Here is a 17,483-nt window from a genome sequence, read left to right on the forward strand (position 1 = left end):
AGCAACTTTCTCTGCTCTCCCCTAGCTTCCCTCTCCCCCTCAGTCCTTTCTTAAGCCCCAGAGTTGTCCCTGCCGAGCTGTGGTGTCACTTTCAGTGCACTCTGCTGTCACGGCCGAGCTACTGCAATACAGAGGTCAGCTGCAGGCTCCACAGCTGTGAGGTTCCTAATGTCTCAGTTTTTGACCACATTGGGTAAAAAGATTAAATTCTTTTAAATGTCAGGTGTTTTGGCTTTTCCCTCCTTAGTATTCTTTCTGCCTTTTCATGCGGTTCTGATGGGACATGCAGAAGCAGGGTGAACTGAGCTGGAGATGTTCCCTCTATCAGGGGACCCAGAGACACTTGCCTACCTCAGGTTTCTAACCATCAGAGGAGTGAAGTTCTGGAACAGCCTTCCAAGGGGAGCAGTGGGGGGCCAAAGACCTATCTGGCTTCAAAACTAAGCTTGATAAGTTTATGGAAGGGATGATATGATGGGATAGCCTAATTTTGGCAATTAATTGATCTTCAACCATTAGCGGTAGATAGGCCCAATGGCCTGTAATGGGATGTTAGATGGGGTGGGATCTGAATTATTACAGAGAATTCTGTCCTGGGTGTCTGGCTGGTGAGTCTTGCCCACATGCTCAGGGTTTAGCTGATCGCCATATTTGGGGTCGGGAAGGAATTTTCCTCCCGGGCAGATTGGCAGAGGCCCTGGGGAGTTTTCACTTTCCTCTGGAGTGTGGGACACGGGTCACGTGCTGGAGGATTCTCTGCACCTCAAAGTCTTTAAACCATGATTTGAGGACTTCAATAGCTCAGACATAGGTTAGGGGTTTGTTACAGGAGTGGGTGGGTGAGATTCTATGGCCTGCGTTGTGCAGGAGGTCGGACTACATGATCATAATGGTCCCTTTTGACCTTAAAGTGTATGATTCTATGATCATTTGCCCTTCTCTGAACCCCTTTCCCCATGGCCATTTTGAGATGAGGTGACCAGTAGTTCACATGCTATTCCGGTTGTTCTCGTGAACACTAAAATTCCAGAAACTAAAAGAGAGCAGAGAAAAAAATTTTATTTCTTTAGTCTGCTTGCTTTGTGCATTCGACAGCACTTTGTATAGTCAGTTTCCCCATTTCCCCTGTATCGTAGTATTTCCTGTCATGTGGGCTAAATTCTTCTCTCATTTATACAAGTGTGCGTCTCCTATTACTTCACTGGCTTCATTGGGATGACTCTGGATTTACACAAGTGTTTCTGAGAGAGAATTGGGCCCATTATGTGGGTCTTTCACTCAACAAAACAGGGGAGAAGAAAGCATTTAAAGATAGGGATATGCCATAAAACCACAACAATTGGCAGGGCACTAAAAGACCTGGGCAGTATCTGAAACTACTTTGAACTCAGCTGACTCGGTTTAAAGTTGACAGTGCTCCTTTTTCATTTGCCAACCTGATCTCAGCAAGGCACTTTACAGACTCCTTGTTGCACACTGCATTTGTTGTGAAAATAACAAAAATCGCACTGAATTTTAATCACTTATGTAACTATCGGAGGTTGAGGAAAACTGGTGCGTTCATTTGCACTCACAACAGTATTCAATTGGAGGGAGTGTTGCATTGGAGCAAACTATACAGTTTCTGCAGCAAGTGTTTCTCCTCTCCACCCACCCACCATTCCCGCTGCTGGATCTGGTGGCTGGTCTGAGCCATCACCCTATGACAAAGTCTGTGTTCTCCTCTGGTGACAATGCTCTAATGCTCTTTCTGCCATCCTGGTCAGTGTTCTGTGAGAGACCTCTTTTAAAATATCAGGATATTTGAATCAGTGTGGGATAAAAGCAGTGGGGAACAAGAGAAGTCCAAGGATAATCAGGATTATGTTGAGGCCTGATAAAATGGAGGTTTCCCTCCTCCCCAGCCTGAAAGTCCCTCTCTAAGTGACACTGAGAGAGTATTGTCAAGGTTTTGTGCTAAAAATTGGAACAGGAAGTAGGCCATCCATCTCTCTCCTCTTTTAATTATAAGCAGTGTCTCTTGCTGAGACACTGCCAATGATTTTGCTTTATGTTTTACATCGCTGTAGCTCTCCCCAGAAATCTCCTTGAAATTGCACCTTGGCTGAGCCTTTGTTAATCTTTTTGTGCAGCAAATAACTTTGTTTAATCTGGTTGGGATAGAAACAAATTGCATTGGCTTGTGTAATGTCAGGCAAGCTTTTAAACCCCATGGTTTCTATTAAATTGGAAAAGCAGAATCATTCCCTTCTACCTATTCCTACCCCCAGCATAACAACAGAATAGCAGCTTCTTTTGAAGTGATGTGTTGAAAATTAGAGGCATTTCTGTGTAGTGTTACTTGGCTGTGGGTTGCTTGGTAATATGACATGATGGTGCATTTCCTGACTTATAGTGATACTAAGTCAAATCAAAGAGATATTTCAGTGAATTGCTAGTTCCTTTTTTAATATTAAGGCTGGTGTTCATAGAAAATTTTAAGTAACGGTGCATCCTGTTGTTTTGCTAGCTTTCTGTCTTGGTTATGGCAGCTGGATAGTTCACTAGGGCTCTCTCGGCCAGCCTAACTGAAGAATTTTAATTTACTAGTAGTTTGGGAATGGGTTGTTATAAAAACAAAGGTAATCCCAATGAAACTAAAATTACATTGAAAACCAAAGACTGCATCACCTGTTAAATTACACAGTAGCTAGAGCATAGCTGAAAAGAACCAGCCACAAATTATATAATAATTGTAAACCTCTCGTTTGCTGATGTGCAAATCAAAGTAACATTGCTGCCTCAACTAAAATGTCAAAGAAATGGAAGATCTCTTCCTAAAGGGTCCCCAGACATTCCTTGCCGTTCATTCCAGCATCACAGTCCTTTGCTGGATTACTATTTCTACGTTTGTCTAAGGCTCCTTGACCAAGAATGTCTGGTCTGTCGAAGTTATCCAGCAGAAGGGTCTGCACCAATCTGATACCACCCTATCTCAGTAGTCTTGTGTTGTTTATACCCCTTGTACATGGGGGAGGTTAACTGGGATTTTTGCGTGGTGGACAAAAACAGTTGTTCTGCTGTCCTCAAATGGAAGTGCAGAGTTCTAAACCCAGAAGTTTCAGGCATGATTTCACCTTCCTCCAGAATTTCATAGCTAAGGGGCCATCAATAGTCTTGCCCCCACTACCCAAGGCCTGCTGGGTCGAAACCTCTCTGCGTTGGGTCCATCTGGTATTTCTCCCAGAGCTGCCTTAATAGTTGGAGCCAGCACAGCTTTGACTTTCTCTTTTGGGAACAGGAACGTGGGATGAACGGCAACTGTTTGGGTTGGGGACAAATGAGCAGCATCCCCCTCAGGATGCTCTCCTGTGAAATAGGTCCCTTCTGTCACTGCATTGTCCAGTGGCACCTCATGTTCCCTGTAGAGTTAAACTCATCCTGCATCTCTCACTGCAGTCAGCAGTCTGTGCCAGCTCGCTAGGAACAGTCACATCAGTGCCTGGCATTAAGTCACAGGGAGACCCACAGCCCTCTGCACATCCGCCTGCACCAGATTACTGACCTCTTCAGAAACTGCAGGGAATCACAGTGGTGTACAGGACTTGGCCTGAAAGGCATTTCTGCTCTCCTGTATCAGCACGTCTTGGTTTTTATCCCTAGGGAAAAGTCCTGGCATGTCTGTCAGGAGCACTCAGCAGCGTCCACTCTACCCATTTCACCGTCCCAGAGAGGTCAGTCATAGGTGGTAAGTGTGTGACTTTGATGCTCACATTTACCGTATGGCTTGGTTTATGTGGCTCGGTACAAGTACTAGGTCCTCCAGGCAAGCTTGGGAGGTTGCTGCAGAGCCTGAGTTAAGCATTCTTTGCTGTGTCTCTCCAATGGCAGCGCTGGGAATTCTGTCTGTCTGAGGTATCTATCCAGCTCCCATCACCACAGTGTTTGAATACCTCGCAGTCTGCAATGCATTTATCTTCACAACATCCCCTGGAGGTAGGGCAATGCCATTATCCCCACTCTACCAATTAGGAACTCAGGCACAGAGAGATGAAGTGACTTGCCCACTGGTCACTGTGGCAGAGCAGGGACTTGAACCCAGGTCTCCCAAGTTGTAGGAGGGTGCCTTCCTCTCTTGAAACAAAATGTACATGAAGCTTTTCCATTTGTCGTTTATTCCTCCAAACTCCTGCGACATCCTGCCCTCTTGTAGCATCCAGAGCTTGTGTCAGTTGTTAGCTTTGTGTTTGTGATTGTTAAGCTGAAAAACCTGAGTCCCTAACATGTTTCTATGGGTTTGGGAAAATATGAGCCACTCAGCATGGATGTCAACTTGAGGTTATCAATTCTGTTTTGGCATGATCACTCAGCATGGCCCAGGGAGTGTTTCAGGTTGCCACTGAGCACTGTTCTTCCTTTTTTTCTTTTTTTTTTTTTTTTTGGTCAGCTTCCTGTGTCTTTTATTTTTAGAGGCTGTGGCTCCCCCAGGTCTCACTGAGAAACAGCTCATCTGGAAAGGTCATTTCACCCTCAGAATACCAGACACTTACAGTGTAGAGAACCAAGCACACCACTGGGTCAGAAACAGCTGATGGGCTTGGACATGGTCTTTTTAAATGTTATGACTATAAAATTAAGGGACTTCTGGAGTGACCAACAGAGAGGAATAGTGACGGACCTTACGCTGTTGACGCTGAAGGAAGGAGGAATTGGTTTGGTTGCTGTGCCTGCAGCACAAAGGATGTTTGAGGTTGCCGTTGTGAAATCAGCACTTTGGAACGGAAGAAGGAAACTGCCTTTGCCTTTTTGCAGGGTGCAGGCTGCTTTATGTAACTGGCTTTTTTTTTTTAATTTTTTTTAATCAAAAAGTAAGTGAAACTGCTCAGTCCACACAGATGGGACTGACCCAGCTGTGAGGGTGGGCCATATCTCCATGTCTGCCTGCGCAGTGTAGTGCAGGGCAGTAGTCTAGGAAGGCTGGATCATCTAAATATCAAAACTCAGGTAGGTTGCTTGTGTGTGGCCTTCCAGCTTCTCCTCTGTGACAGTGAAGATAGAGCTATTGGTGCATTGCTCACGACGATTCCAGGGCTCTCGTGGTTCAGTGTCAGTGGCTGACTAACCTCCCCCCTCCCCCCCATGTACAGTATCTTGATAAAATGAAGACCCTCACATATGCCATTTTCACTTTTTACTTCTAGGAGGAGTGTATGCTTGCTTGTGTGCCTGCTTGCCTTTAGATGAGGTTAGGAGGATTTTCCTCTCATTAAGCTACAGTGTAGCTTTATAATAACCAGAAATGGACAAACTCTGGCTGCGAGTTTCAAAATGGCTAAAGGAAATGAGGCACCCAATTCCCATAGATATTTCAATGAGAACTGGGTGCCTAACTCTCATAGCTTATTTTGAAATTCCCAGCTTTGGCTGACTTCAATCCCTCCCAAACTGGACCCTTCACTTGTGAAATGTGTAACGTACTTCTGGACCCTGTAGAAACAGTTCACTTGATTCCCATTTTGCTTAGGAGGGAGGTGGGGGGGAAACAGATTTTCTGGTGGAAAGTCAATGCAGCACTGGTACCATACGCAGGGCACTTGAGCTGTTGTGGGAGCTCTTATGTTCCTTTCAGCTAGGAAAAAAAAGCATGTGGTTTGTTGGGACGGGTTGGTTTACATTGCAGGGGAGAAAGGGTTTGTGGATTCAGAGGAACTTTAGCAAACTTGCAGAACATAGTCTGAGGTTTGCAAAGCTTCAGCCTTGACAGGATTCACCCCTTTCCTAATAGTAACCAAAGAACACTGCTGCTGAGAAGTGGCCTAATGAAGCAAACAGTATCTCGTATTCTCCTGCTTGCCTTTCTGCAAATACAGTGGCCATGGCTTTCTTTACTGGAGCCATACATTGGTTCATACAAAATCGGCTTTGGGGAGGGAGGGAGGGAGGGAGGGAGGGAGGAAGGCGTTGAGGTTGAATCTCTTCCTTTTTTTTTTTTTTTTTTTTTATTTTTAATGAGCCAAGTGAGTCTATTTTTAGACTGCAGCTATCCATGTGCTCTAGAGGTGTAGAATAAAAGGCACACAACTTGCAACACTAACTTAGACTCTAGGTTAACCAGTTAAACCCCTCAGGATTCTCATTGTCTGACTAGGATAATGCCGACCACTTCCGACATTACTGGCTGTCCCATCTTGGAGTCCGGGTTCTACTCCCCTGTTCCACACGCAGACACCCAAGCATCTTAGGCCGTGTTTCATTTTAACATCCTCCTGGCACCCTCCATGCTTCCCACCAGTTATGAGCAGCTGTTTGCAGCCCTGGTTCTGTCTGCTCAGGTACTGTATGCAAATGCTGCAACATGGGGTGCTTAAGAGAGAAACTGGCACCCCGTTTCCCATCCCTTCCCCCCTCCAAAGTCTCCGGCATCACTAGACTCCCCAAACTCTCCAGTCCCCATTAAGAGATGTAAGCTCCCTCTCTCCACTATTATTATGCAACAGTTCATTTGGGTGGGCTGTGCAGTGTTGCAGGGCTCTGTTGTTATTTCCCTGACTTGCTCCTGTTCTGAGCTCTGCAGGTTTGGTGCAGGGGCTGTAACTTGCACTACGTTATTTTCAGCGTCGTGTCTCTGGAGGGGTTGGTTACTTGACTGATGCAGTTGATTTCTATTGGGTAGCACTGGCTGCAGAGCAGCTGGAAATCTGTTCAGCATTCCAGTCAGGACCGAGGTGTGTGTGTGTGTGTGTGTGTGTGTGTGTGTGTGTGTGTGTGTCTGGAATTCAGAGTTACTGAAGAAAGCTAGACCAGGATTCTGGAAATATTTCATTTCCTATGTGGGATGAAATTGGCTAGTTGATTCCAGGGTAAAGGAATTTTTGTGGGGAGAAAAGACTGCTTACTTTAAAAAATTAGTGTATAAAAGAGCATTGAATTTTTCTGTAATCCTGACCAAAGCTGGAAGAGGAGACTTGACAGCAGATGGCACTGGCTGGATACAGAATTAAAAGGGGACATGCAGTTCTCCCCCCAAAAAGTATTAAATTCAACAAAAATGTGCTTCCCTCTGATGAGCCCTGTGAAGGGATTTGAAGCAAGTGAGATAATGCAGGATGAACGTATTATCAAATTTGATTTCCTTAGTGCACTTTATTAAATTTCATTTCAAGTTATTTGAAGGGCAGGTTGAAGGGTGACTTGTGTGGTCTGGCTCTGTGCTGGCTGCCTAGAAACCTGTGAAAGAGAAGGTATTTGTTTCATGCCTTCAGCCCTGCATAGATTGTGGGTGTTTTATCGCCTTACATACTTGGCTTCCTCTCCTCATTTTCTACCCCTGCTGTTCTGATGCACGGGCCAGCTTGCCCAGCCTTAAGGAGCCTCTGTCTCCATGCTTTGCTGTGTGGCTTCTGTCCAGAGCGAGCGGTTGTCTGTGAGGTGCTGCTGTTTCTTTGCATGGGGTAGAGGCTATTGTTCAGAGCTCTTTAGTTTCACTGGCAGGGAGAAGGAATGATGGTGAACTTCTCAGGTTGCCTGTTGACTAGTTGGAGCTTCATTCTCTTTGCACTGTGTGCATTGGGTTGTGATATTCTCTTTCACTCTGACCTTCCTGTCCCACCTGGAGAGGGAGAGCAGGGACAGGGACAGGGAGGGGGAGGGAGGAGGCAATGGACCAGGCGACATCTCCTTACTCTGTTCTTCTGACGTGTAGTGTGAGCTCCCCCCCATCCCCAGTCACTCTTGGGGGCAGAATGTAGTTTTGTTCTTCAGGGACCTATTTTACAACGTGCTCTTTTGGGTAGAGAATGTGTTTTACTACGTTCCTGCCCGCTGTGCCTTGGGTAGAACCTACTTGGCAGTTCCCATGTGGTATTTTTGTTGTGTTTTTAATGCTAACATCATCGAATTGGAGAAAGACATAACGGTGTGAAGAACTCGTCGCAAGAGCAGTGGACTAGAATCGCGGAGCAGCCAGACTACACGTACACAAATGCGCTCTTGCTACCGATCATCGCATCTGAGGGTTTATCTTTACATACAGGACAGCTCCTGTTGGCATATTTAATCCACCTCTCTGAGAGGCCCCAGCTGTATCAATGGGAGAAGCTTGTTGTCTATGCAGGGGGTTAGGTCAGTATAAGTACATCGCTCACGGTCTGGATTTTCCACACCTCTGAGCGACGTGGCTACAGAGCAATAGGGCTGTATTATGGACCTGGCCTCAGGCTGCTCTAGCTGTAGCCAAAGGAAATAACAGTTTTAAAAGACAAAGGCAAAAGAAACCAAATGTCATGTTTTTCTCCTCCCCCAGAATTGCTCATGACAAAGACATCCATTGTATAGGCTGGGAGTGAGGGGACATGGTAAGGGCACCTGGTTACAAGGGCAGAGAGGACCCAAAGCCTCTGACCTGGAAGACATTTGCATATGTGCCTACAGCTTTGTCTACATACACACTTGTCCCCGTGTAATTAAACCGGTTTATTTAAACCAGTGCAAACCCCTGTGCGGATACTCCAATTTCAGTGTGAGTGGCTTATTTTGGTTTATCTTAAACTTCTTCCTGATCAACTTAAGATAGACCAAAATAAGCCTGGTTTAAACTAAATGTCCACATAGCCTTTCATACTGATTTCATTAAACCAATTTAAAATTACACCTTAAATTACTATAGTGCAACTCAGTGTGTGGGGGGAAAATCTAGTAGATGAGTCTTTGCAGGGCCATAAAATGCCTTTTCTTTAAAAACCTCAGGTTTTCCTCTTCACATTTAATGGGTTGGCAAATCAGGTTAGCAGTATGCAGATAAGCACAGTTCCTGCTGGTGCTTTTATAATCCCATTTCTTCAATCACACTATGTTTGCAGGAAAATCTGAAGTATTTTCTCTTCCGTCTAGCACGGAAGCCTCCGCACTCGAATTTCTGGCTAGGAAAACGTTTTTAATGTTTCAGGCATCAAACTTCATAGACCTTAGTAAAGGGAAAGTGTGAAGAAACCTCCGATGCAGGGCAGAGCTTTGCTAACGCAACCTTCACACTAGTCAGGACCCCAGTTGTCTCGTCTCTTCTCACTCTGCCTACCTCCATGTGGGTGAGGGACGGGGAATTTGAAGTGGGAGAGGGTGAATCCTTGTGGAACTGCTCTGTTTCTGTTTCATCTGCTGCCCTCTGGCTGTCTCACTGTTTCAGTACAGCTCTTGGGCATCAAGAGTACCATCTCCATTCGGTAGGAGCTGTTCTTCAGGCCCCATCTGTATTCCGCTTCCCACCCCTCCCTACCTGCATGTCATCGTAACTTCCCCTCTGTGAGATTTAGAGATGGCCCTTCCATCACTTGTTTGTATTGTTGACTTTTGAAGAGTCATTTCTGTGTTTATGATGGAGTCTGGCATCTGTTGATTTAAACTGGCATTTAATGACTTTGAAACAATAAGGGAATGGAGCAGTACAATGCAATGCTCAGTTACTCGTAAGTACAGACCCCCACATGCCAGGCCCATGTGTTAGGTGTATTTAAGGGGGCAGAGCTGTTTCCTGACTGTAAACTAACTACACAACTGAGAACTTTGCCTTTGAATGGTATTGTTCTGCAGTTTGGTTTCTCTGAGTTTGCTGGTTGGTATTCTTGGGTATTTTCTGGAATTATGGCTGGTTAAAAAACAGGGAAATGTAAGGCTGGAGCTTCAAACTCCACCATAGTAGCTCTGACCATCCTTTGGAAGCAGGCTGCTACTTTTCATCCACAGATTTGCACTTGTCCTGATTCGTGGAGATGCATAATGCTGTTGTCTGGGTTAACTGATAGCGTGATCTGCTCCAGGTGTGAGTTATAGGTCACAGATGATGATGAACTGCTTCAAAATGATTCCTGAGTTATGAACTCAGAGACTTCAAGAATCATATAGAGCATGTTGCTGGAGGGATTGAGATGGAGTTTGCTGCTCTAGTTTTGTTAACTTTCTGTCTTCTGTTCCAGTCTATATGGATACTTATACTATGCCCACCACCATGGTATCCAAGCACCTTCCAATAGTGCAATAAGCAACGTGATTGCACATCCGTTCATGTTCTCTATAGTTTGTACATAGTTTATGCCATTTGAGATATAGCAGTTCTTACTGTATGTTTGCCAGTCCAGTTGTTAGGTGCTCAGCATAGCTTTGGGTGCTAGATAATTAACAAGAAAACATCTCGATTTGGCTTGTTCCACAGCTGCAAATGGCCTAGGGACACAGGCACAAAGTTACAGCAGCTTCTTCAATTGTCACTTGGTTGTGCTTAATTTTTGTGCAACTAATAATCCACAGTCCTGCTAAAGATGAAAAAAATTTGCATGTACATATGTGTGTTTCAAGCAAGGTGTAAGTTCCAAAATCAGTAACAGAGCATCTGTGCGAATTTAGGCTGCGATTTTTGAAAGCTGCCTGAAGGAATGAGTGACCCCTCCCCCTGACTTTCAGTAGGAGTTGGTCTATAGAAGTTAAGCACCTTTTGAAAACCCCAGCATTAAAGTATAAATACAAATCTGTTCTTCCTTGTCAATAGTCTAGTGTCGTGGGCACTTGGACATTTACGTAGTTTGACCTTGAAGTATCTAAAGCATCCGTGTTTATATAGGTTTCAGAGTAGCAGCCATGTTAGTCTGCATTCGCAAAAAGAAAAGGAGTACTTGTGGCACCTTAGAGACTAACAAATTTATTTGAGCATAAGCTGTAGCTCACAAAAGCTTATGCTCAAATATATTTGTTAGTCTCTAAGGTGCCACAAGTACTCCTTTTCTTTTCATGTTTATATAAAGTTTCCTGAGTTCTGGCATAGTTCTGATGAGAAGGGATATACCTAGAGTTTCTTGAGACCTGTCTACACGAGGAAAACTTGACAATATTTTCCCACTGTTGCTGATGTCTGTTCTCTCTGGTAGGGACAACATCAGGGCAGTCCTAGTGTAGATGGAATCACAGTGCTGATGGCATGTCATCTAACTATTAAGTGCAATTTCAACTCTTGTACTTAAAATGCCTCTGCCGCTTGAAATAGTGGTCGCCCTGTGTCTAAAAGGATATAGCAGAAATAGGAGGCACTGACAGTGAGAGTGATGGGAGGGTGGAAAGGTTTCCAGATGAAGAGAGATCAATACAGTTCAGATTCATCAGTTTAGAGAGGAGATGAGCAAGGGGGGATGACAAGATAGGGGTATAGAAATTAAACATCGGATACCCCTAATTAGCCTTTATTGGAATAGGAGAACAAGAGGACATTCAATGAAAGCGAACAGCAGGAAATTTGAAACCAGTAGAAGGAAATACTCCTCTTCACAATTCATAATTAACCTGTGGATCTCATTGCCACAGTATGTCATTGACGTGTTTGCTGAGCAGCATTCAGAAGAAATTTGCCGTGTACATGGATAATGAGAACAAACTCAGCAGGATTTTTAAAATGATGCAATTTATGTGAAAAGTATGTAACCTCTCCTGACTCAGGACATAACCCGCAGCTGAGTGGGGGTCAGGATGAGATGTCCCCTGTGGGGAGGTTATTCCATAATTGTCTTCCACTCTGCAGCGTCTGGTACTGGCAATGGACCAATGGTAGTGGTTCTCAGACTTTTGTACTGGTGACCCCTTTCACATAGCAGCCTCTGAGTGTGACCCCCCCATATAAATTAAAAACACTTTTTATATATATATATATATTTAACACCATTATAACTGCTGGAGGCAAAGCAGGGTGTGGAGTGGAGGCTGACATTCCATGACCCCCCCCAGCAATAATCTTGCAACCCCCTCAAGGGTCCCAGCCCCCATTTTGAGAGCTCCTAACCTATGGTCTCATGACCATCCGTATTATTCCCAGAGGTGGTGATCTGCCCGATAGCTCATGGTGAATTAGTGGTAGAGGCAGGATTAGAACCCAGAGTCCTGACCCCCACATCAGCTCCAACCAATGGGAATATTCCCTGCTCACTAAGAGAAAGTAATGAGAGGAAACATAAAAATTCATGTGCTTTAAAATTCAATTTACTCTGGTTGTAACTTTTTATTCTATATCTTTTTAGAAGGTAAAAAAGAAAACTGAGCTTGAAAACTGAGGCTGGCTCAATGTATCCAGAATCTACCACTGACTCCCCGGCTCGACTCTCGCTAAGACAGACTGGCTCTCCAGGGATGATTTACAGGTGAGCCATGCAACCGAGTTTATAGCTTCCCCGACTACACAGAAGCTCTCTTTGTTACGGGGAGCACATGTTTTGCATTTTTTTGAAAAATAGGGCAAACCAGTTGTCATGACCCTGAGGCAGCCACTATTCTATCCTAAAATCCAAACCTTGATTTTTGAAGATACTTGCAGAAAATTCATTTCCAGAACTGTGCAAACACTGGATAGCATAAACAATATTTAAGCTTCCTTCTGAGATTTGGTGCCGGTTGTTTTAAGGAATGGTTCACTTGTCAATTTCTTTTCAAATAATCTATTACATTTAAGGGTTTAAGAGTATGTTTTCTGTATTTCACTTTATTTTTTTAACATTGAATGACATTCTGTTGAATCAGGTGAGCCAGAGTCCGCTCGCACACATGCCTTGAACGAATTTTGTGCCCATAATTCTTTCCCCCACTTGGTGGCATTGTTGTCAAGCTTTCACAGAGCTTTTCAGCTCCTCTCAGTGAAGAGAAACTGTGCAGACATTAAACCCTTATAGAGACTTTGATGGAGATGAACCGAATGGGTTCGCTAGAGCACAAAGATCATTGCAGGATGAACTGAGACTAAGCTTTCTGTTTCTGGCACTTCCCAGTTGTTAATGCGATTTGTGGAATATTTCTTCTTTCTTTCCCTTGCTGTCGGAAGTGCTCGGTACGGGAGTCCCAAACGACAGCTCCAGTTCTACAGGTAACAGAGTCTGTTATTTTTTTTTATAACAAATGGGACTGAAAAGTAGCGATGGGTATAATTACAGAAGGGCACGTTTCAGAAGGGGTCTCAACCCATCCTGGTGCATGACATGTTATGTATCATCAACCTCAGCAGGTGTTGGCTCTGGCAGCCTGAAGGGAATTGTTACCCGCACAAAATTCTCTGTCACTTGCGCACTCTAGGCACCCACCTCTACCTAGTTCCTAGGGCTCAAGACGAAACCTTCTTAATTTAGGCACCCACCCTCAATCTGTTCCTATGGCTCAGGTGTAACCCTCTTCATTAAGCACTCTAACTTTACCCCATGTGGGCTCTACTCCTCTGGGCTCTACTCCCCTGGACTTCGAGCAAACTTCCATTCCCTGTGGACTCAGGGCTTAATCTTTTGCGGGTTTAAGGGGTCTTTTACCAGTGAAAGAGCCTTACACAGTAATATCCTACTTACCCTCTGTTTATTAACAATCACCAAAACAGAATGCACACGCTACACATACAATGCTCACCACTCCCAATAAGACTGTTGAACTTTTCTTGATGGCCAGTCAGGATCAGGTCCATCTGGGGGACTCCAGTTTCTGCAGGGTGTCATTGACAGGGTGTTGAGGTCTGGCACCTTTGTTCTTGGAGCTATGTCCTGGAGTTGGTTCCAAAAGAACTTCCTCTTGGACCCCAGTTTATATAGTGAAACTTGACTCCTGCTTAACTGCATCTTAACCAATCAGTTTACTAAAATTTTACTAACCAATCCTAACATATTGTAACACAATTTTCTATCCAGTCATAGCGCACCACCTTAATTAATTTACACCTAGCAAAATTAATTGTGTAACAGACAGAAACAATCAAAGAACCAGACAGAGACCATACAGACAAACAATAAGGAAGTGGGGAACATAAAGATAAAATAGTAAAGAAATGAGGATTTCACAACCACAACTATTGATAAGTGATTTCTTGCCTGACAGGATGCTATCAAATTAAATTTTCTTTAACCATTTTAAGATCTGTTTCTTTATCTGGTGATAGTGGGTGCTATTAGGTCAGGATCTCCTTCTTATCAGCCTGATATTACAGTGTTTTAATGTAATTTAGATGGAATGTGAGAATGCGACTTTCTCCTTAGCTCATGGCTGCTACTCTCCTAATATGGCAGCAGACAAAGCTCTTAGGCCTTACCATATGGCTACAGGAAAAGGCCTTATCCTTGCAGAATGGAAAAGTTAGAAAATCAGCTCTGCAATTCAAATTCAGCCAGCTACTTGCATGATCCTAGTTTTCATGCTTGTGCTGCAGAAGTATGTATATTGTTCGGCTTGTGAAAATTAATCTGTACAGATTATCTGAACTACCGTTTAAATTACTGAGATGGCTGCATTTAATTTAATCATAGGCAAAATAAGAAGTGCGTGTGCGCGCGTGTGCAATTTGTTTACAATAATTTAGTAAAGTGTGAAGTACTTTTGGATGGCAGTGTGTTGGAAATCCAAAGAATTGCCAGATCAGAAATGGCAATGATCAAAATAAAAAACCCAGGACAGTCTAGTGTACAAATTTGGTTACATCTCCATCCCATCCTTGTTGAGAAAGAGACAGACACTTGACCTTTTCACATACCATATTACACTGGCCAGAATGGACAGTACCATCTTAAATTTATTGGCTAAGATTAGTGACTAGTGATTTTTGGTGCCTCCGTTTTTGGGTGACCAGCTTGAGACCCCTTAAAGGGGCCTGATTCCCTGACATGGGAGCTTAGCTCTTTCTGAAAATCAAGCTCCTTTAAAGTATTACTAGTTGGAATATGTAAAAATGGAGTTGTCCAAATTGGCGAGTCACTTCTGAAAACTTTGGCCTGCAGAGCTAGAGGTACAGCCTGTGGCACATAATAAATTTTCTCACTTATCTGAGACATGAGATGAGAGTTAGGGATGATTAGGAGCCTGCTGGGGAGCTCCGTAGCCAAAATGTTTGTCTGTGGTGTGTTGATCGTCCAATGAAATATATGTTTACATTGACTCAGCCGTTCAAGTAGGGTGACCAGATGTCCTGATTTTGGGGTCTTTTTCTTATATGGGCTCCTATTACCTCCCTACCCCATCCCAATTTTTCATATTTGTCGTCTGATCACCCTCTGTTCAAGGGACCCTAGGATCTGGGTGTAGCAGAGTGCAGCAGTGGCTCTTTCAGCTAAGATAATGGAGCAATCTCCATTCTGGCACTCAGAACCCATCTATTACATACTAAGGGAACCATATTTTCAAAATCAGAAATGGGGATACTTGTGTCCTGATGTCTTTGGTTCAAAAATAGTCGTTCAGAATACAAGAGTGTGGTGAAAAGAAAAGGAGTACTTGTGGCACCTTAGAGACTAACAAATTTATTTGAGCATAAGCTTTCGTGAGCTACAGCTCACTTCATGAAAGCTTATGCTCAAATAAATTCGTTAGTCTTTAAGGTGCCACAAGTACTCCTTTTCTTTTTGCGAATACAGACTAACACGGCTGCTACTCTGAAAAGAGTGTGGTGGTGTCAATACTCCTGTCTTTTGACTCAACTACAACACACGCATGTTTCTCAGGGTGAGGCTGCTACACAACTGAGAGGATGTGTTGACAAAACCCAGACCTACTTGTTTTTCCCCAGAGCTCTTGTCCAGGCCCTGTTAATCTGGATATGTGCATTAAGAGAAACACCATTACCTTGGGTCTAAGACGAAATAATTTTTCTTCATCCTTTTACTGTCTAAAATTGAAGGAAACATTTACCCCCTACAAATTCTGTGTTATTGGAGTGCTGGAAACTATTTGAACATTGCCGGAGGCTTAAGTTAATGATGTAACAGTACAGCAAATTGCTGAACCAATCACTGATCCAGACACAAGTGTGGATGATAAGGAAGTATGAGGCTGCTTTTGGCACTCTAGCCCAAATCTGCACACTTCTTTGTTAATTGAAGTTCTCAACTTATACATACATAAAGCCACATGAATGAAACAGAATAAGTATTGTAACAGAAGGGGGATGGGGCAAGAGAGGGGGTAAGGTAAGATTATAAAAGAGGGAGAAGTGTCTTAAACAACTGGTGGAGTAATAGTTTTCATGATCCTGTTTTTGCAGCATTAACACTGTCATAACATTTTATCCTCATGCATTCCTAGCTATGTAGTTAGTGATCACTCAGCTACACTGACTATACAACAATATGCAAAGCAATGATTAAATAGCTAATTAAAGCAAAACAACTAATCACAAATGCTGCACAAATAATGGAAATATTTTTCAGTTAATATTTATTACCTTGAGCAATCAACAGGTGGTTTATGGAAATCTGGGGAATTCTAGGCATGGAAGAAATCTAAAGAACAATTCAGATGAGTTGTTTGGCACATGGTCAGTATTAGTAATGGCCACTTATTAGTGCCACTGAAAAGAGAGGATGGATTAAAAAGTTAAAACTCCTCATGCACTTTTCTCCTTAATAGGATCTCGTGGACTTCCACTTGCTTTGCTTGACATGTGCTCTCTTCAGGTGTGACTGTGCATCACAGATAGCAAAGGGTGATTTACCATCAAAGTCAGGGGGGAGCAAGATCGGTTCTATTGCCCCCTGACCTGCAAATGCTTCCTAACCTGTTTGAGTATGAGACAGTCCCTTAAGGGTCAGTGGGCTTGAAGCTACATGTGAGCATGTTTGTAGAGTCAGAGCTTTATAAATGTTCTTTTTCTCTTTATTTTATTAGTGTATTTGGTGGCTTTATGTTCGCCATTTAGCAGTGACTCGTGTGCCTGAACATATCGTAATGTAAGGCTATGCGTAAATGCTCAAAGCAGACAATTCAAAAGACAAGGTAATTCCTTGGTAACTTCGTAGAAATCTATTATTATTTTCACTTTCTAGTAACCTATAAGCACTAAGCAGACCTGGGCCCAGTGTAGGTTACTTTGTAACGAGCCATTCAAAATGCTCCATGAGAGTACCGCTGGCCTGATCCGTGGCCCAGTTCAAATCCCTTTGTGCCACTACAGCAGTCCCAAAAGGCTGGAAAGTGCAACTGGCCAGCTAATGGCTCCCCTGGTGAGCTAGAATCTTTGGATGGCACAGGCCTGGCGTAGAGTGCCCTGTGCCATGCTGTTACAGCCATGGGGTAGCAAGTGCATTGGGGGAGAGGGGGTGGCATCCCTCTGGCAATCCGCAGCTACTCTAATGGCTGCTTGGGGGTGACTGTGGCAGGTGGGAGTGAGTTGGAACAGCCACGATGTTGCTCTAACTTACACTGGGTTCTGGCCAGCCACAGGATCCAGGTTGTCTGAATGCCCCCTCAAACTCCATCCCCTAGTGCTGAGCTGAGCACGATTTAGTTAAACTTCAGTATTGGGCCCCATAACTTCTGCATTTCCTCCTGACTTTTGAGTGTGTAAAAGGTGACCCTAACGTTGAGATTTTTGTGTTTGATTCCCCCCTCACCCCTTAAATCCCTCTGCTGAGTTCACTGTGCACTTCCACAGCCACTTGGTCAAAAAAAAAATGTATTCAACTCCACAGTGAAAATAACCGTTTAGACACCTCACCTGCATAGCTCACTGCTGTTGTGTA

At 43.8% G+C, this 17,483-nt stretch overlaps 1 protein-coding gene across 13 annotated transcripts in view; it reads left to right on the forward strand.

The window, feature by feature from the left end:
* Window positions 1-17,483, forward strand: part of KCNAB2 (potassium voltage-gated channel subfamily A regulatory beta subunit 2) — a 109,226-nt gene that overhangs the window by 32,108 nt on the left and 59,635 nt on the right. For 6 of the 13 annotated variants that reach the window (XM_038377076.2, XM_038377075.2, XM_038377077.2 and 3 more), the window contains exons 2-3: window positions 12,030-12,149; window positions 12,824-12,865. In XM_038377076.2, coding sequence (XP_038233004.1) covers window positions 12,073-12,149; window positions 12,824-12,865 — 119 coding nt within the window. In that variant the 5' untranslated portion in view covers window positions 12,030-12,072. Of the gene's footprint in view, window positions 1-3,642; window positions 3,728-12,029; window positions 12,150-12,823; window positions 12,866-17,483 lie in introns of those variants that run through there. The other 7 variants (XM_038377083.2, XM_038377082.2, XM_043500063.1 and 4 more) reach the window with 4 other exon arrangements.

This window comes from Dermochelys coriacea, chromosome 18 (assembly GCF_009764565.3).
Source record: "Dermochelys coriacea isolate rDerCor1 chromosome 18, rDerCor1.pri.v4, whole genome shotgun sequence".
Taxonomy (NCBI): Eukaryota; Metazoa; Chordata; order Testudines; family Dermochelyidae; genus Dermochelys; species Dermochelys coriacea.